Below are 20,734 nucleotides of genomic sequence, written 5' to 3' on the forward strand. Positions count from 1 at the left end.
CCGTTGTCTTTCCCATGATTGCAACTCACCTTGAATACCTTCATGGGTGGGGTTTATATATGCATCACAGCTGAAGCAAATGAAGGATCAGTATAGAGTTCCCAAAGGCTTAATAATGTTTCAACTCAACTTTAGGACAAAAAAAAACTGTCGGACAGCTTTAAAAACAACAATATTATATAGGGGTTCAATAATTGTGACATGGCTATCTTAACAAAATATACTGCTACACACACATATTACATCATGCATTTTCCGTGTGTTTTTTCTTTATCACTCAACTCATAAAGAAGGCATCCGAAGCAGAATCTTGATCAAAGAACAAGATTCTGTCTACTTTAATTGATAAATCCTTAAAATCTTTGGGGGGTTGAATATTTCTGATTGCAACTGTATGTATGATATGATGTCCAGGTAATTACTGAAAAGTATCTGAGGGTGTCGTCCATAACAGAAGGTTTAAAACAGTTAAATGATTAGATTATTTATAGAAAACTAGAAGAGTCTAAATCTCCGCTTAGGTCCAGCTGTCCCCTTATGAAACCACATTAAAATGCACTAGATGCAGATTTCTCTTTGAATATGCAACAAATACACTCATAAGTAATCAGTAGAAATCAATGTAAATGTTAAAAAATGCACAATGTTAAAGAAAGAGAAAAACATTTCCTGGTCCCAAAATCGACATATTCTACACATTCACATGCAGAATCTGTTTATAAAGATTATATATGATGTGATAAAAAGAGCCAACAAAAGAGACAAACAAAAAACCATTATTGAAAAAAAACTATGTTATGTCGTCACAAACAATTTACATTTTTGAGAATTCACTTGAAAATACCAAAGATATAGCTTCATAAAGTCTGTATGCTGAATTCATAAAGTCATTTTAACATTAGCCTCTAGCTTTACAAAAAGTATACACATACAAACACTGGTGAGTTGTCCAGTTGTGAATATGATACATCTTAATAATCTAAAAATGCTCTTTTCATCGACACCATATTTATTACATCGTAATAAACTACATTCAAACTGTGGTAATCCTCCTGACGTTCACAGGGTTTTCCTCTGACGCACTCGCCTGGCCTTGACTCTCACTGTGCAGAGACGGGCTGCCGGAGTACACAACATCAGGGACCTGTAGAACATCATTACATTTAATTCTCAAGAACACAGTCACTGGAGAAAGCTGCAAACTTAAGAGGCGTGGTTCTTCCTTGTCTGTTGAATCAACGTTGGTCCATCAATGTACAAACGGGAAAGACCATCTCTAGTCGGTTTGCCTGTTACGAGCTACTGTAGAAACATGGTGGAGCACTATGGTGTCCGCGGTGGCAAGACCCACTGCACACTATGTAAATATATAAGTCTCATTCTAACAATAACACTAGGATTTTTAATTTAAGGTTGTTACACAGTCACTGTAACATATTTATGAGAATTATATCCCATTTTCACAAATACATCCTTATCATTTCTACACCCTGTCTCTTTACCAACCCAGCCCTGGAAGGTTTGCGTGGTCCTACATTAGTGCAGCAGAGCCTCTGTGGATGTTTCTTTGAATTGTAATTACCAATAAAGTACGATGTGGAAGACAGCAATTCCCTTTAAAGGCTTCGAAGTGTGTTGTCCTCCACAGTCAGTACCTCCCAGATGAGGCAATCATATTGGTTCAATACTCCAGAGATAGTGAATCGGAGCTGAACTTGTAACCTTGTGTCCGAGCGGCTCCACAACACAGTTAATTATGAAAGGAAACTAAATAAGACGGTCCACACGAGGGCAGTTTAACCTTTCATTATTAGACACCAGGATATTCCACAAAGTATAGATATCCAGAATAAATGTGGCAATCAATTAGTCAATTACAGGTCAGACAAACAGAAATCCCTTGGGCGGATAAATCTCATCAACATTGACATGTCAGGATCATGTGAAGGACATGAATATTTACAAAGTGCAAAGACACACATTTTTCTCGATTTGTGTCTCAGGCCGTTTGCCCCCCTTCATGTAGGCCTGCAGATCATCACTACATTCAGATCATGTGCCACAATGATGGTGCTGCCACTCAGAGGACGTATTGGTAAGGGCATCGTGTGGAAATCGACCAATTTGGATTCACACACCTACGGCTGATTTGAATTGTGTGACGTGAGGTCGGCTGAGGTGAGACAGAGCAGCAGTGCAGCTCTCTTCTGTTCTCATCAACGTTAGAGGGGCTATAGCAGGAAGTCCATCTGCAGAATGACTGGACGCATTATTCAGCTTGGGTCGACTCCATCAGTCTTTCGCTATTTCTCTCTCTCTCTCTCTCTCTCTCTCTCTCTCTCTCTCTCTCTCTGCCTTACCTTGTGAAAACTGGCAAGGTCCATCTTTCTACGAATTTCCATGATTAGCTCATTGTAATCTGCGTCTGCAGGGTGAGAAACAGCAGTTTAGCCTGATCTAACCTTGTAGCCCTTCTTACCATTACAGCCTCCTTAGCAAAACAGCAAGGATTCAGGCGAATTAGCGCTCAGAGGTCTGGGAGGTGTGCAAAATAAACACTGCAAACCGAATATAAGTACGTCTTTTCTTTACCTCTAAAAATTATTTAATTTAATAAATGTAATTTGCATGATTTTGTAAGCAGCTGATATGTGGTTTGTTTCTGCTTAATCGATTAACTATTTGATGAAAGCCAATTGTAAGTACCTGGCCCACTGGGTTGACGTAATTCGGGATCTGTGAAGTATACAAAATGTTACTACTATGACAAAGCAAGGTGATAACCCACAGATTTAAAAGACCAAACTAGCATTTTTGCATGTTTTAAACCATCTACACCATGCAACAGTGTCTTCAACAGTTTTGAAATTGGATTAAGAGATCTTATAGTGAACTATGTGTTGCTTACTCACCTGTGGGACCCTCATTAGAGTATCCCAGGTTATCCTTCCCCTTGGTCGCCTCAGCAACTAGTCCACTCCCGACCACCGATTGGATGAACCTGCAAATGCAGAAAGACCGTCCAATGGAGAAGATAACCTTTATATGAGATATGGCAGGGCCACTTAATCTGAGACCGCGTTGTTGTGGCCACAAACATTTCTCCCTCCTCCCACAGCTGCAGTAGATCATTGGACGGCTGCATTGTTGCGAAATGAACCTCATCACCATTTTTCACTGCGTTTTATTAGTCCCAACCTAAGAGCTCAACTCTCACTTCAATGTGCTCAAAGAATTTCAGCTGAATGAGAAATGCTGACAAATACGAAGGAGGGTGTATCTTCCTCTGAAATGAGCTAATGACCAATTGGATCTTAATCACAGCGTGACTAAATGTAATAGATATTTAATTCATATAAATTGATGTCTCCAGTTAAATCTATAATGAGAAACAATTAAAACACATTCATTCTCAGGAACAAGTTATAAATATTGATTAAGATTCAAACTGATTCTGAATTTTATATTAGCTTATTTAAAGGTGTGGTAAACGGTTTTAATCCAATACACGTTTCCCTCATTTTAACATAAGCCTTCACAGTTGATCTCATAAACTTCTCTTAGACATGCACTGAACTCCTCAGATCCTCTGTATGGTTTCTGCAGGAGGTGCATGCATACTACTGTATTATCCCGCCTATAGTGTATTCCTATTTATATATATTTATAAATTTATCTTGCTCATAGTATATTCATCGTTCTTATATCATACAATACCTCTTAATACTTTAATATTCTATATATTTTTCTTACTGTACAGATTTTATTTATTTACATATTCACTTTAAATATGCACAATACTCTGCACTTTGACTGCCTTTTTTGCACTTCTGGTTGGATGCTAAACTGCATTTTGTTGCATATATTGTACTGTGCAATGACAATAAAGTTGAATCTTATCTAATCTAATCTAATGTGAGAACGCATATTTTCCGAGTGATAGGTGGAGTGTGGGGGTGAATGACACTTCAAATATGCGATAGATGCAAAAAAAAAATCTCCCAGTGAAAAAGCAGTGACACACACAGACGAAGATGTCGAGAGAGTTTGTGTTGATAAGAGTGGACGGCGGTGTCGTGGAGCTGTAAACGTGATCTCCACAGCACAGTAAACACTTCGCTTCCTGCCTCTACCTGCGACACCCGGCTGCTTCACCTCTGGCCTGAGTAACGTGGAGGATTTGTTGCTGTGGTGAACGCGTTGTCATGACTCTAGACTCAAGAGTATTGTGGATTTGTTGTTTTGGTTTTATTATGGACTCTTTTGTCGCTGGTCTTTCCCTGTTTCTCCTTGATTTTTAGGTTTGTGTTTGGATTTGGGTTCTCCTTGAGTTTTCAGGTTCCTGTTTTATTTTGAAGTTTTGCTCCTTGTGTGTTTCCTACTTCACTTCCTGTCTTGGTCCCGTTTCCCGCACCTGTGATTGCCTGCACCTGTTCCTCATGTTGTTCACCTGTGTCCAATACCCCCCCTGCCTCCCCTGTGTATACAAGTGTCTGTGCCTCCATTTGTCTGTGTCAGTTCATTCTGTTGGGTTTTGTTGAAGCAGTTGAACCCAAAAATGCAGAGCAAAAGGGTAGTAAAAATAAAGGTGTCCTTTATTGTAAGGCAAAGTTCTTGCAGAGAAAAAAACTAAATAAAAAAATCCATAAACTCAAAAAGGATAACCAGGCAAAAACAAGGGAAGCATTATAGGAGTAACTTATGTCATCCATAATAAACCCAAAACAAATCCAAAATACTCTTTATAGAAGAGGGAAAGTCTAGGTGTGGAGTCCAGAGTCATGACACTCGTCTGTGCAGAGAACCTCCCGTTTCCAATTCTCCCAATTTCATATCTGAAAACAGCCACAGTAAAGTTTTTCATGTTTCAAAAAGCCCCATAAAGCAAAACAAGTAGAAGAAAAAGTTTTTCAATCTCACCATGCAGGCTCCTTTGCGCTTGGATCTGAAAGGTAAAGAGAAAATGAGGCATTAAGTTTCCAGAACTATTATGACCTATCATCTACTAACTTTGTTATGCTCATTGCATTGACAACAGAACCATTGTGCTGGCTCACTGCATCAATATAAATGTCCAGCTGTTTATCAGTTTTGGGTTCTGTACTAATATCACAGCCTCCAGTCAGTTTGAAATTCAGCAGTGAAAGCAAGAGCTGAGTGTTGATGAGTTTTGTAATGTGGCTTTGTGGTTGTCTCCGCTAAAGGTCCTCCTGGCCACGGAAAAAACACACCCATAACAGTGGTGCAGATGGTGCTTTCCCCAGGAGAGATACTAACTGTTCCTCTTACCGGGGGAGAAACTGCCTTTGTCGTTATCTTTTAAATCCCTGCTGTCATGCCAACCAAAGTCTTTGAGGGTTAATATATTAGATTCTTTTTATTTTCCCCAATTTTTTCAAAGTCACATTATTCCCTATTGAGATGGATTACCCAAAGAAAAGCTCAGTGATTTGGAAGTGAGCCACATCGTCAAACATCGTCATGAAGTTAATTTCTCTTGCTCAGGGGTGTGACATAAAAGCTCAGAGACTGAAGCAAGGAGGGGGATGAATATGGTATTAGAAGTTTCAGGTACAGGCACAAACCTGGCACACCTGCCCTTTGATAATCCCTCAGCGCTAAACCATGACCATGATTTGCAATGGTCCAGAATCAGTCACAGGGATTACACTGACTTTTAAATGTGTGACTCAGGGCCACTTTTTTTGTTATCTCACACAAACAGGCCTCCGCCGCCTCCTTCCGCTAGAACAACGGTCCCCTCGGAGATGGCAGTCCAGAAACATTTCTGCACCCTCCTGCTTCCCTGGCCAGACTTTTATTTTACAACGTCACGCCTCCTCCAGAACGTGCTGGGGTATCGACCTCTCTGCTGGGGAACTTGACGAGTGGTCCCTCCACATCACAAATATTCCTCCCAAGTCTGGAGCTCTAAAGGAGCTGCAGTAAAACTGTCTCACGGTGTGGTGAGTTTAAACCTTATTAATGGGTTTATACCATTTCCTGACACACGAAAGGCCCGGAGGACTGTGAAGAAAGAGTTGGTACTGCTTTAGTCACCTCTCAGCTTTAAAACAAAGTCTCAACATCTTGCGAATTACGCTCATCTTTTGTGCATAAATCTAAGAATAAAAATGACTGAGATATATGTATATTTAAATTAATTAAACCTTTGTTCTCTCAAATGACAAGGGGAGGGCAATTTCACTGGTTGATGAAACCATTCAATTTCTATAGAAGTCTATGAGAAAATGACTCATACTTGTCACTGGATAGTAAACCTTTTCCCTAAGGAGTTTATAGTCGGTTGTTTCAAGTTTTCTTCAATACAGCCTGGGGTTCACTTGGGGTAATTTATGGTCCCATTTAATGTAGGTGATAAAGTGTGGAAATCCATTAGGCTGTGGATACTGTGTGATTGAACCATCCCATGGGTGTTGTTCTCAAACTCTAGGTGAGGCTTACTCCCCTATCGTCCAAATATGGTCACTTCTGGTTTCAAAATGGCTCTGGCCAAATTGCAAAAGTCGAGGTTTCAAAATGGCACTTCACGAACCAACGGGTTACATAACAGTGGGTTGCCATTTGGATATAATGAATTCATCAGTCAGCTGTAGAATTAAAGTTTTTGTTACCATTGGAAAGAACTTTCTTTAAGTCTTTTTGCGAAGCTGAGCTTCTAGCGTATAATTTTAGATACATATTTCCCATACCTAGTGGAATTAAAGGCTATTGATCCAGTATTCACTGCTATTAGATATCGTACTGGCACCACCCTCCTGGGGTATGTCCAAACTGTATGTCCATCTCTTGCAAGTGACTAACACCATTTTATGAAGTCAATACAAATGAATGGTTTAGGGTTAAATTACTTGTATGTCACAGACCTAATCCTTTTTCTTTCCTCTCTGTTATTAGGTAGATATTGGACAGAGGAGTCAAGGTGTTGTTTAATTGCTCTAAACACATAAATACGACACACATTGTTTACAGCGGCCATGTTTTTACAGGTTAGAACATTTACACAACTTCAAAAAATTTGAGGAGCACGTGAATGCACAGTAACAGCAGCATGGTGTGCAGGTGTGTTTGTGCCTGAGAGACGTCGAACCCCGGTCATGTTTACATCCCTACCTATCTGATATGGAGCCACCATGCTTTATAAATGTAGGCCAATGGTTTCATAGGAAGGGACTACTGATGGCAGATCACAGTACACATAGAGGGTGTGGCTTTATTCTCTGCTCAGGATACCATAACTGCATTTTATCTTGATATTGAAAACAGTTTTCAGCTGCTAAATTAATGTTTAAAGCCTCATTTATGTATAACTTTTATTCTCCTCCTCAAATCTTTGCCAAAAAAGCTGCATGGGGCTGTGTTTCAGTGGAGTGTATTTAAACATGAAGACTTATCTGAAAGGAACGTGATGTGTCAGGAGGACTTATGGTTCCCCATTGTACAACTTCTGTCAGTGTATCAACAATCCTTTTAGCAAACAGGTTGATAGGCTGCTCAAGATCTCATTTCCCTCTAAACAACTGCCAACTCTTCCTCATATTTCATTGTCCTTCATCAGACTGTCTCACTGATGCGGCTAATAAGCACTGAGACATAATCTCTTCTTTTCTAAAAGGCAGGCTCACTCAAATGACTATTTTAGTGCAGCAATCTTTATTAAATCAAACACCTGCAGTGAAACAATGGCTGGTCTCACTCTGGTGGAACAACTGTCGGAGTATTGTGTTAACATTTCATTTATTTCATATTATTTGAAAGCACAAGAGCATAAAGGTCAAACTACATGATTCTAAAAAATTAAATATAAGTAAAATCTGTTTTAATTTTTAATCTTTTATGATATATTGTTTTCTTTCTTCTTTTTGTTTGTGTGTGTGTGTGAATATTGTTTAAATTATATATTTCTTCTTGCATGAACATTTAAAGCTCTTCAAACATTTTGCATCCGACTGTCTGTATGCTCTGAGAGAAATCAGACTGCATGAAAAGAAACCCTGCACTGCAGCACTACCGCAATCGTTTATTAACATGTTACCGCAATTTCCAAAAAGAACAGTGAGTTACTGTAAATGCAATCTACCCACAATGCCATGCAATTTGTTTTTTTTAACTCTAAAAATACTGCAAATATTAACAGTGCGCCTTGTTGCTCATGGAGGTAATTATTCCTTCCTGTCTTGACTAGTCGAACACACACATACCACCGTAACCTCTTTGCTGCTGCTCTCTCCAGAGAAGTAACGCTTTCTGCTGACAACTAATGTTCTGCCTTTGTCAGAAAAAATATAACGTGCCCTTGGTGAAGGCCAGTACGGGGGGGCATCGCTGAGTCACAGCATGAAACCACCCTTCTTCTTCATTATACTTTAATCACAGTTTCTTTACAGGAAAGATGTAGGAGGAGGTGACATTCAATTTACCTGCAGCAATTTAAGGAAGAGAAAAGTGCCTACTTGCTTGTCTCCTCTGTCTGTAGCAGAGGACAATGCAGATGGCGAGCAGGAGGAGCAGCAGAAGAGCAGAGAGGGAGGCAGTCGCTGCCAGCAGGAGCGTGCAGTCATCATCTTCCTGCACCACCTCTGCAACTGAGGAGGGGAGGTCACGTCAGTGTTGTGGTAAAAGAAATGCTGAAGCTAGTGTTGTCACTTTGCAATTCAATTACAGATTTGCAGACAGGGTGTAAAGAAAGCTGCGTTTAATATTTAATTTGCAGTGGCGGGCAAAAGAGAGAAACAGTTTTGTCGCGTGGAGTCGAAGAAAATGTCACAGCGACAGCTACAACTGGAATATGATGTTTTTATTTTACAAGCAGTGCCAACTCATGGAGTGTCGATCTGCCACTTGCCATTCCACTCTGCTCTTCAGTAATAACGCTGAGTGATGATTCACCAGCTTCCCCAAAATAGGGAGGGAACAAAATTAAACTCACAAAGGGAAAAATGCAAGAGAAGGAAACAAATACAAATTAAGAGCGAGAGAACTGAAATAGGACAGAACAAAGCAGTGACTGGAAGCTCTCAATGTGCATGTAGTCATCTTAGGTAAACGTACAGTATGTAACTTTGGCCACTAGGGGTCTTTCAATCTAAACAAATGTAAGAGTGACTGCCAACTTTTACAATAGCCATGTTCCTAAAAACCGTCAAACAAATCTGTGTACATAGTTTTTTAAGACTGAAGGGACTACACATCCTATGAACCATCATGAATGATCACTTTCAGTTAGCCTCTTCTAGAATTCAATCGGTTATCTTATAGTGTAATTATAGTGTGTTAATATAGTGTTGCAATATATTGTAATTTGTGCCAATTATGTACACATTGTTTCATATACAATTTTATGGCTCAAAACCTCTATTCAGCAAATGAATGGGTTGTTTACTTCTGCAACGTCACTGTTTCTGTAAAAAAAGACCAAATTTGATGACTCGTGGAGCAGCATGAGGTCACCACCATTGCCAATTATCTACCTGATGAAGTCACATCAGGTAGATAATTGGCAATGGTGATGAATGAATGCATCAAAGTTTTTTTTCACGTCACACAGCAAACAGCAATGTAGAATTGTGATCCATTACCAGTGACCAATGCAAACAGTGGAAGGAAAAAACAAAGGCCTGGTTAACTGGCTAACAGTTTGTGTGTACTTCATCATACGTCGTTTGAGATGGAAGTTATTGCAGCTATGGACAAAGCCACAGGTAAAGCAAATGTTATGCAATTAAAAGGCACCCGAAATTAAACATCCCATTACCTTGAATAAAACTGGGGATTTCTCTGAGTTTGAACATAATGGATAATGTACATAAGTCATAGACATTTTATTATGAAGAATTGTTATATATTCTCCTAAATGTGAAACATGGTGAAATACAGTGTTCCAGTCTCACCCACTGTCAGATTGACGCCGCTCTTCAGTGGCGTGGTGAGGGCAGACACGAAGACCAGACAATCCACTCGAGAGCTCTTTGCCGCCATCACACTGAGGTTGCTGCTCACAGTGAAGAGGCCCTTCCCCGACTCTTCACTGCTGATGTTGTATTCACCCTGGCTCACCTGCACACCATCCCCCACAGAGAGAGGAGCATTATGATTTACTGTTTATTCCAATCAGGATGTCTGCTCCCACTGACCAGAGTTACCCTGTAACTACACCACACACACAACTATACATCTAAAAGGACAGATGATGCAGGGCTGGTGGGTTTCTCTCTGCCATATTTCCTTAAAGGTCCAGTGTGTATGATTTAGGTGAAAGGGATCTATTGGCAATTTTATACAAAATAATCATAGCAATCTTCTGTCACTAGTGTGTTTCATCTCAATTATACAAATCATTGTTTTCTTCACCCGAGAATGGGCCCTTTATATTTAAATTTTTCATATTGACATCGGGCGGGTCCTCTCTAAGGAGGCCGCCATGTTTTTACAGTCATCAAAACTGAACAAACTAAACACCTCAGGAATATATATGACAGCTGAAGACTACCACTAGAGGCGGTGGTCTAGTGGCAGAAACTTGGACTATGGGCAGAGAAGGTCTCTGGTTCGTCCCTGGTTCGATTCCACGGGGAGACAACAAAAGACGAACCTGGATTGATCTGTCCAAAAATCCAAGAGTCTCCCTACCCTGTCTAGTGCCCCTGAGCAAGGCACCTTACTCCCCCAACATCTGCTCCCCGGGCGCTGTACATGGCTGCTTACTGCTCTGTGTGTCCTGCACCAGATGGGTTAGATGCAGAGGATACATGTATCTACCATTGCATGTCTGTGCATGTGTTGGTATAAATAAACGTATCTTAATCTTAATCTTAAGGTAGGTGGAGCTGAGGGGTATTCAGCTGCAACATCCAACTTCACCACTAGATGTCCCTAAATTCTGCTTACTGAACATTTAAGTTGCAAAAGAGAAGTTAAAGGAAGCTCAGTTCTACTGAGGGGGGGCAGTATTACTCCCTCTCTGTTCAGAGGCAGGTCAGGGTATCCTACTAAATGACAAGATGAAGTTCACACTATAATTTTTTAGATTAACTATTTTATAATTCATCGACTTTGTTGTGGCCAGAGTCTTTCTGAATTGTAATGCAGATAGATAATCTTCTGCCATAAAAGTGAAGTGAGAGTTTGAGCTAGAATCATTCATGACCCACTATTTTATTCAATTTTTTGTGAGCAGAGCAGCATAGTCTGGAGGACCAATCAAATCCTCTGACATATTCTCTAAAAGCAGTGCATGCATCACTATGACAAACTGACTGTTTCCAGGAAGAGAATTCAGGCCACCTCCTCAAAATAGAAAGTGAAGGGGTAAAAAGTTGAAAGAAGTTTGGAATCAAAATTGTCCCTTACAGGTCATTGGAAAAAAAATCATTTGACGATAAAAGATGTAACCAATTGCAATTTAAAAAAAACTTTACTGGGGTAAGATGCAGTTAACGCACAGATACAGACATAAACATGTTAATTCACTTATGATTTATGCAGCTGGAATTCACTATATTTTCTCAAAGGGGTTTTTACAATATTTTCAGCATATTTCATAATCTATCCTCAGACCTGCAGTTTAAAAAATATATAGTATATGAATAAAGAATATGATCCATTTCAATATAGAGCAGATAATGATGTGCAGTCACGTAGTTACCTTCTTGTCATTCACCAGCCAGTACAGACTGGGTACAGGATACCATCCTGCTGCTCGGCATTCAAATATCACTGACTTCCCCTTGAAAGCCAACTTGTCGTCCCCCGAGACTTTGACGATGCCCTTTTCTGCAAGCAGAAGAAAATACATTAACAAACTGGAATTTTTTGCTCTTCATATTTTTAAGTGCCTGCATGTGAAGGTTAACCATGCCTGTATATTCCTCCAGATGCATGTGTGTACATTTAACGTTTTTTTATCATCATTCATCTTTTGAAATTCATGTAGCTGCATGTATGTGTATCTCTCTGTTGCCTGGTGAATAATTTTCTTGATCCCCCTTCATTTTCCTCCCTGGCACCAAATAAGCTACTTAAGGCCCCTGAGAGATACAGTATCTCATCTGTGAGGTCTATTGTCTGGCAGACTGAAAGCTGGTGGAGGCAACAGACAATTGCTTTCGACAGGAAGATAATTACAGGAGCTTCACCGCTTTGTCTAAGCGAAGGACATGCCAGTGTTGATTTAGATTCAAATCCTCAGACGTTTTGTGCACATTATTGGCCGTCCCTTTTCTCCAGCTGCCTTTTATTTAATCCCTGATTTGGTGTCATAAACATTGTCCCGTCCAAGTCTTAACAGCGCCCGGTTCTGATTGTGGACTCCAGCTGCTCTCTGAGAATCTCGGCACCGGCGGGTGAAGGTTGGCGAGGAACCAGCAGCCTTATTTGCACTGATTGGGGGGGGGGGGTATCTCATGGCTGATGAATACATCTGAATAGGAAATGAACGCCAGATCTTTCTCCCAAAACTCCACTCTAAGTGATCTGAGTTTTCACTAGGGTTGTTAATTACTGTGGGGAAACTCTTCGGGCTGCACTGGCGAGCCTTGTGAAGCGGGGAATCCCCAGTTTTTCTCTGATTTCAGTGATTTTCCAGTCGGGGTCTTTAATGGGGAAATTTCAGGCAGCTTTAAAAGGTGTAGTTAGTGATTCTGGGAAAAACTGTTGATGCTTGAAAACAAATAAACTCCAAATGCTGCTTCAGAAGGTGGTAAACCCCTTATCTCAATATGTTGCAACTAGCTACCACAGACATTAGCATTATATGTCAGCAATATGCGAACTCTGCATTTACACCAAATACAAATTCAATGACCAAAATCCAACCAGAACGGCTTGTGCATGTCTGCCCTTGAAAAGACAGTCAGACCATGATGTACCATCACAGCTGCACGGTGTTAATGGCTGCTTCCTGCTCGGACAATGTTATGTACCGGTGCGTGGTCGCAGCAGCCCACAGCGCCATCCAGAGGCAACTCCTTGTCATCTCTCCACCCCTTAAACACGAATCTTGACCCTTCTGTTATCGTTGGTGGGTTAGCTGTAGTCTGTGATGACTCAGTACTTAGAATTTGGAGAACTACTGTGACCATCAGTGCAGAGATAAGACTGGACTAGTGTGTCTGTATGCATCTTGTGTTGTATGACAGTATATAACATGCACTTTATGTGTGGTTGCAGATTTATTCCAATTGGGATGTGGGGCACAATTCCTCTACAATTACCATATCCATGTTCACTGTTCTCTGATTTATAAGACATCTGGTCATCCTCAGATAAAGTAAAAAGGCTTGCAAGCACATATTGATTCGTCAAAGTGAAAGGATGGTGCGTTTGTGAGTGAGCGAGAGACATAAGCATGCGTGAGGGGGCTGTGACGTTCATATTTACGGCATCTTCATAGTGGACAATCAAAGCAGGGAGTGCGGTTGATGGCATCAACAGTCAACCAGCCCTGTGTGGATTTGTGGCCCTGTCCCAACAGTATATTTGAGGCTGCAGTGCACAAATCACAGGCAGAGTTGCTGACTGTTAACCGGCCATGCCAGGATGCACGATTAATTCAAAGGCTGTGTCAGGCCATGTGATCCTCTGCATCCAGACTGGAGGGCCTGATTCCCCATACACTCCTTTTAATGGCTGCATATGTCAGTGGGGATTTGTGGCGCTGGCAGCAATGAGGGCTCTCTCAGTAATATATTGGAGGCGAAGGATCATTGGTTTTTGCCCCCCCCCCCCCCCCACCTGGCTTTTTGCAGAGCGAATGTTTCCAGGCCGATCTTGTTTTTAGCTGAGCTCTCAGTTTGGTTTGTAAACACTGTTATTTGACTTCTTAAAAAGTTGTCTTAAAACGAAATATATTTAGTTTGCTGGAACAGCCCAAAGAATTAGGACTCAAAGATCTAATTTGAAACCTTTAACTTGAATTATACCAGGTTGGTTTTTAAATTGCATATTGAATTTGTTTGAACTTTCTGTTATAAGTTTAGGGAATGAATGAAAAGTTTGTGATAATAACATTCCATCACTGATATCTGTAAAGAGCTACATTTGTTGTCTCTTAAACAGGTATATTGATCTTTGGGACTGTTCAGAGTTTCTATTTTTAAATTGACTCGCCAGTGAAGAAAAATCAGACATCCTTCCCTTCAGCAAAAAATTTGAACTGTATAGCATGAAAACTTATTCTGGTCTCTCATTCACCTAACTAACACACCAATAAACAGATTAACCCAATACATTAGGAATAAAACAATGGAAAAATAATGCGTTTCACTGCAGAATTTTGATAAATAATAATTTACATAAAGTTGTTTAAACTTGAAATAAAGCTGAGGTACTTTATGTATAATAACAATGCCTCTGCCAAACTCTTTAATAAACTTCTTTTAACGTATTGTTTATTCACTTTGTTTGAATTCTGCTGTCAGTCCATTTCTATCTGGAGTACCTAGAGTTGACCCACAGATTCAGGGAGAACATGCAAACTCCACACAGAAAGACTAGAGTTCAAACCAACAACCCTCATGCTGTGAGGTGACCATGGCCACATTAAATGCAGAAATATATTTTTCTTTGATTATCCCTGTGAGGGAAATCCCAGACCTTAACATGCTGGTTCACACTGCAGTGCATTCAGAGCGGATTCTGTAAGTCTTGCTGCCTGCTCCAGACCTGTTGAGTTCAACACTTTCCAGCTGGTAAGTTGGATTGGAATTGGACTGATAAGTGTTGGTCTATTCAATTCACCACCTCCCACGATATCATTAACAATGTCACAAGAACCACCAAACATGCAGGGGGAACTGGGTTCCACCACGCAGACCTAAATGATTTCCCAGCCTACACCCTTTTATTGATCTCTCAGGTACCAATACACCAGTTTTTACAGCAAACTGAAAACGTATATTCTATTAACTCCACTCTGCAAACCAGCTAAAGCACTTAATTAAGACGTGTCCCTTAAATCCACAACAATATGATGTATTTGTTGTGCTCTTTGTTGTTTTTAGTGGAGACAGCAGTGTGTGGGTGTGCAGCATCAGAGCTGCTACACAACCATTGCTTCGTCCCTTCGATTTGCTCCCTTTCAAACATGAACAGTTTATTTCTGCACTTTCTCACACTGCAATGATTTTCAAGAGATGTGCCATCTGCTGAGTCTCCTCCCAGTGTGTGTGCATGTCTGTACGTATATCTTTGTGAGGACCAAGTTGAGCCTGTAGACCTTATGGAGAGAGAACATTTTGGGAGAGGGAGGACATTTTGTCTGTTCCTCACTTTTTCAAGGAGCTGATCGAGGGTTCTATGTGCAGTGCTTTTTCTATCGCAGGCCATTCATACACTGTTGGAGCAGCCATCAGGGGCAATTGGGGGCTATCTTATCTTGTCCAAGGAAAACTTCCGAATGCAAAATGGACAAGCTGTCTATCAAACCAGTGAAATTCTGGTTAGTGGATGACCCCATCTACCACCTGTGTCACAGCTGCCCCTTTACGTGTAGTTGTGGTGCTTAAGGTTATGGTAACGTACAAGGGAATGCATAATGCCAAAGATTTTCCTCATTAAGACAGGAGAAGGAGACTGTGTGTGTCTGTGTGTGTGTGTCTGTTTGTGTGTGTAGGTGTGTGTGTGTGTGTTTTTTGTAGATGATCACTCAAAGCCGTTTATAGTACAGTTCTGTCATTTACCCGTTCACAGACACATTCAAAGATGTGCTGTACTTTCTCTATCACACATCACCCACACACAGCTGGGACAGCTGTCAGGGGTAATTTGGGGTTCAGTAACTTGTCGAAGGACACTTCGGCCGGTGGAACGGATCGAACCGCCAACCCTCTGGTTAATGGACGACCCACTGTACCGCCTGAGCCACAGCCGTGTGTGTGTGTGAGAATAAATCACACGGATGCATTTAATAACTCCGACGATGTTCTCTCACACAAACACGTACACACAAACACACAGACCTTGCACGAACAGGTTTGATGATTTCCTGTCGATGCCCTGAAGGTCACAGGTCACTTGTCCCTGGTTGTACCTCTCTGTGCTGTTCAGGACAAACACCCAGCTGTCTCCCTGGGAGCCGGGGACTTTCTCAGCTGTCACATTAGTGATGGGGGACGGCAGGATACCGTACAACTTTGAGATGGTGACCGCCGATGTTCCATTCAGCAGCCACACCATCACGGTCCACTTGGTGTTGGAGGCGCTGCAGGTAAACCGAGCCTCCTCCCCTCGCAGGACAGTCAGTGTGTCTGGGTACAGCTTCATCTGAGCTCCACCTGCTGAAGGTCCAAACATAAACAGAAATAAACCATGGTAGCTTTAGTCAAGTCAACGTGATGCTGGGTCTGAGAACAGATCGCATCACCAGCACAGCACTTATGAACAGAAGAACCTTCAAATGAACAGCGAGACATTTCTTGGTGAGAATTAGATGAGACCACCTCATATTACATTGCCTGAGGAAATACTGGCTGAGTCAGTAGCTTCCTTTGAATTAAAGCTTCAAATGTTCTTTTATCGTACCACATTCTCGGATTTACCTCATTATAGTTTTTCGTTTTTGCAACGGTTGGTCATAAATTTAATTTCTGTCAGTGTTAAAGTGTTATGTCTGTGTTTTTCTTATTTCTCCTATTTATGAAGCACTTAATTTTATTTTGAAAAGCGCTATAAAGACATTATTATTATTGTCTGTTTAGAAAATATGAAGCAACAGCTAGCTGCCAGTTAGCTTAGCATAACAATCTAGCTCTTTCTGAAGGTAAAGCCATATAAACCTAATTAACATGTTACATTTTGTCAAATTTATACAAAAAGGTTGTGGTGCTATTGGAGGTTATGTGCATCACCACGAGGTTGCCTAAAAGCAATATACTTTATTACTCAAAGCATTATAAAGCAATCACAATTAAGAGGTTGGATACACAAAATGCAAACAATACTATGTTACACTACTTCACGACTCATCACATTCACAGAAAATATTGAACTATTTTGAAATGCAAATGGACTCCTTTCAAATAATAAAAGGTAAAAAATACCGTACAGATTTCTGCTGTAGAGGGTTGGGAAATAACCAGGGGTGGATCCCATTCAATTTTGGTGCAGATTTAAACTGTCACTTTCTTTAAAGTTGCAAGATATTGTGTTTTTCCAAATTTTCTTTAATTTCTAAATGAATAATTTATTGTGCTTGATGATGAGCAAAATCTCGGCCATGTGAATTTAGATTTAGGTTTCATTGAGGGACTGTGGGGCCTTGGTGGAGGTATGAGCGCTCAGAGTTACATTCAAATTTGTATTATTTTGGAAGAGACTTTACCTGCAAGGGGAAGGAAAAGCATAAATATGTAGGAGAGTCAGTGACCAGTTAGTCGACAGATCCACTCAGTTTGTTCAGAGCCCCGGACAAACTGAAGAATACAGTGATGTTGTTTTATTCATCGCTTCATGAGCCAAATGAGGGTGAAAAATTCAGAGGAGGATGTTGGCCCCTTGTCTGATGTAGAAATCTGATTCTTGCCAGGGGATCAAGTGTGTCTCACTTATAGAGAACCTTGTCAGCACAAGCAAGACATGGAGAAAAAGTAGTAAGAGTGCGGAGATAAATAAAATAGGGCTGAAAGGGATGAAGAGACAAATGAAAGAGAACGACGGCATCACTCCCTGCCCGTCTGTTTCTCAAAGCTGTTGTCAAGATGGCTGATTGGCTGAATGGGATGAATGAGGGTAAACAAGATTTCAAGTTTTAAGTTTTAAGAGTCAAATGTAAGGTAACAGTAAAATGAAAAGTGTTGGACGAGACAGACTTATCAGCTCAGCAATGCAATGAGCGCAATGTCATAGAGAATAAAATGTTAGCTGGAGAGAGAAGATATTTTTTAACAGTAACCTACATACATCTATAAAGACACAAGGGTCACATGATAGGGGCTAAAATAATTGATTAACAGACATTCATTCATAGTATACACTAACTTACACACACACACACACACACACACACACACACACACACACACACACACACAGACAGATGCACACATCCTCAATTACAATCTTTCAAGTCTGTGTGTTTTTCTGTTGCAGAAAAATTAAGGAGATGTGGAATTAGCATTAATGGTGAACTGTGAAATATGACATAACATGTTCATGCCGCAGCACTGTAGGGTGATGCATCGCTTGTTTGTGGCATGATAACTGTGTTACCTTCTACAGCCAGCGGTGCAGACTCATAAATGTTGCATATGTTTTGGAAATCAGGTCTGAGAAATATGTAGGCCGGCCCATAGAGCTATTTCTTTTCATCGCAAACGGAGAAAGGTAGACTAAAGAGCAGCATTTGTGCAAGATGCTTTTAGGACCATGAACCAGTAACAGCGGAGTCACATACACACTGATAAAATCGTATCTTATAAGTCCATTAATTGAATAGGCAGCCATTTTGGAGCTGATGAATTGTTTAGTTCAGATTGATTGTCTGTGGGTTTAATCTAAAGGGTTCCACCATTAAACACACCACAGTAGTGAATAAAGCTGTTAACGCACACAGATTCCTGACCCCTGTGATACATCCCCATCCATGGAAGCTGCTGTGTTCCTCCTGAGCTGAACTCTCACCTTGAATCCCGCAGGAAAGTAGCAGCAGCCACAGATGAAGCACCATCATTCCACGCATGGAAGGCCCTGAAGTGAAAAGTTAGTGAATCATTGCCTCTGCCAACGAGTTCATGTTTTCATTGGCTTTTGTTCAAGGGTTGGCAAGATTACCCAAAAGCTACCCAACCAATTAACATAAAATTGTGTGGAGGGGTGGAGTGAAGGGGCCGCTGAAGTTTGGAGTGGATCTGGATAAACAGGCTGACGTTTTTTTCACTTTCTTTAACATGATGAGATAGGATGTTCGTCTGGTTGGAGATAGGTGCTCTCTACGTCACTTTGTAGTTCCAAGGACCATAGTTGATCATAATCTCAGGTTTTTAGCCATGCTAGTCACACGGATCCATGACAGTGTCAGTCCGTTGGTTCACTCCAGACTTAAATATCTTAATAACTATTGGACACACTGCCAATAAATGTGATGAAGGTTCCAGCATTGTCATTATGATACGCCTTCAAGACTTTGGTGATCCCCTTAGCTGCTCTCATTCAAAGTTTTCTCTTATGCTTGGAAACACCTCAACATGTAGAGGAGGGACTGGCTGAAAAGTGTATTCAGGCCTTAATGTTTCTCAAAGGATAAATATGACAGATTCAGTCAAAGCTTAGATTTTCCCTGTGGAGCCAGAATCAGAATTATATTTAAAATTTTAATTAAAATGTCTCAAGAACAGCTAGTGGAATCCTTTCAGTGAAATAAAATTCTCATTGATTACAAACATTCTAAAACACAGCCAAATTCTGGGTTTACCCAAAGTTACGTACATCAATACAACACAAAGGACTTAAAGTTCTAGTGTGTAAGATTTAGGAGAAAAGGTTTGGGGGCACCGTTGAGCCATTTTGCCAAGCCCCTTGAAAAGTCCTCCAGAATAAGTACATTTTCACCACTTTCTAATTTTCTTTAGTAAGAATTTGAGCATGTTAAAGCCCTCAAAAAGGCAATTATTTGCCTGAAAAAAATAATATAATAATCCTTACAATTTCCATAGGGCCTCAATGTCTGTCAGTGCCTGTCAGTGCTCAGGCCCTAATTATTCTGGTGATATTTTCACTAGTGTGTTTCATCTAAAATTAACTAATTGTTGTTTTCTATACCCTAGAATGGGACTTTCATATTTAAATACTTAATATTTACATCAGGGGTCCTCCCTACAGATGACCGTTTTTTTTTTACAGTAGCTCAGACTGGACAAACTAAACGGCTGTTGAGTTTATGAAGGTCACCACAGGTTCTCTTTCATGTTTGGAAGGGCAGGGTGAGGTGAGGGGTGTTCAGCTGAAACTTGACACTTCACCAGTACAATGCAATTGCAATGAAGTCATTTTATTCAATTCAATTCTATTCTATTCTATCGAATACATAATACTCTCGGATCACTAACACACAGAGGATATTTCTACATTGTCAAAGTGCAAGGAAGTCAAAACAGCAGGAACGTGACGTCATTTTCTGGATCTTGAGAGAACTCTAGTGCCGTGACTTTTTACAAGCTGGATCTGTTCAGTGGATTTCAGGGGCAGACAAGGTAATTAAGTAAATTTAAGAATTACAATGTTCCCATTGGCTATAACAAACGGCTTTCGTATCCTTGAATATTAACAAAGCAACTCCTAAGCTTTCTTTGTTGTATGGAAAGAGTAGGAAAAAAGGTTTAGGTCAAAACTTAATATTAACCTACTATTTTCTCTCATTTATGAAATAAAAACACTAGTTTAACCAGTAAGATTACTATAAAAAGCAGCATCTCTTGAATATAACTGAAGTTCATCTTAAATTTAAAATGAAAGACATTGGTATTATCTATGTGTGTGTGTGACTCACCTCAGTCCAATGTGTGTGTGGATGAGCAGCTAGCGTCGCACACAGTGGATTCATGTCAACAGTGCTGCTTCTTCCTCATGGTGCTCTGCCATGTCGCCCAAATACAGTCCCGTTAAATATTAGCAGAGTCGGAAAAAGGAACTTTGTCCTCTGCAGATGTATAAGTACACAGAGTGACTCACACTGCAAACAATGCCCCCTGTAAGTCCCCCAGTTCCCAGGGGCCCTGAGACC

General features: G+C 40.5%; 1 protein-coding gene across 5 annotated transcripts; it reads right to left on the reverse strand.

Annotated features, from left to right (window-relative positions):
• Positions 1–774: 774 nt before the first annotated feature.
• igsf5b (immunoglobulin superfamily, member 5b) lies at positions 775–20,623 on the reverse strand. 5 transcript variants are annotated; one of them, XM_062385254.1, is made up of 11 exons: positions 20,501–20,623; positions 18,637–18,702; positions 15,978–16,292; positions 11,666–11,793; positions 9,912–10,077; positions 8,475–8,606; positions 4,921–4,945; positions 2,913–3,001; positions 2,707–2,736; positions 2,361–2,425; positions 775–1,144 (listed from the first exon to the last, which is right to left on the reverse strand). In XM_062385254.1, the coding sequence occupies exons 2-11, from the start codon at positions 18,692–18,694 to the stop codon at positions 1,034–1,036; spliced, it is 1,119 nt and encodes a 372-aa protein (XP_062241238.1). In that variant the 5' UTR covers positions 18,695–18,702; positions 20,501–20,623; the 3' UTR covers positions 775–1,033. The 5 variants fall into 5 exon arrangements, with proteins under 5 accessions (XP_062241238.1, XP_062241239.1, XP_062241236.1 ...); XM_062385255.1 differs by having other exon boundaries at positions 8,475–8,600; positions 15,978–16,295; XM_062385252.1 differs by having other exon boundaries at positions 15,978–16,295.
• Positions 20,624–20,734: the final 111 nt, after the last annotated feature.

Source organism: Platichthys flesus, chromosome 4 (genome assembly GCF_949316205.1).
Source record: "Platichthys flesus chromosome 4, fPlaFle2.1, whole genome shotgun sequence".
Lineage (NCBI taxonomy): Eukaryota > Metazoa > Chordata > Actinopteri > Pleuronectiformes > Pleuronectidae > Platichthys > Platichthys flesus.

Excerpts from the sequence above, each read along its gene's own strand:
- igsf5b (XM_062385252.1), bottom strand. The coding sequence starts at position 18,694 with ATGCGTGGAATGATGGTGCTTCATCTGTGGCTGCTGCTACTTTCCTGC. Across the intron at positions 16,296-18,636 it reads ACTTTCCTGCGGGATTCAAG|CAGGTGGAGCTCAGATGAAG; the intron begins GTGAGAGTTCAG and ends TTGGACCTTCAG. Across the intron at positions 3,002-4,920 it reads AGCGCAAAGGAGCCTGCATG|GTTCATCCAATCGGTGGTCG; the intron begins GTGAGATTGAAA and ends CTGCATTTGCAG.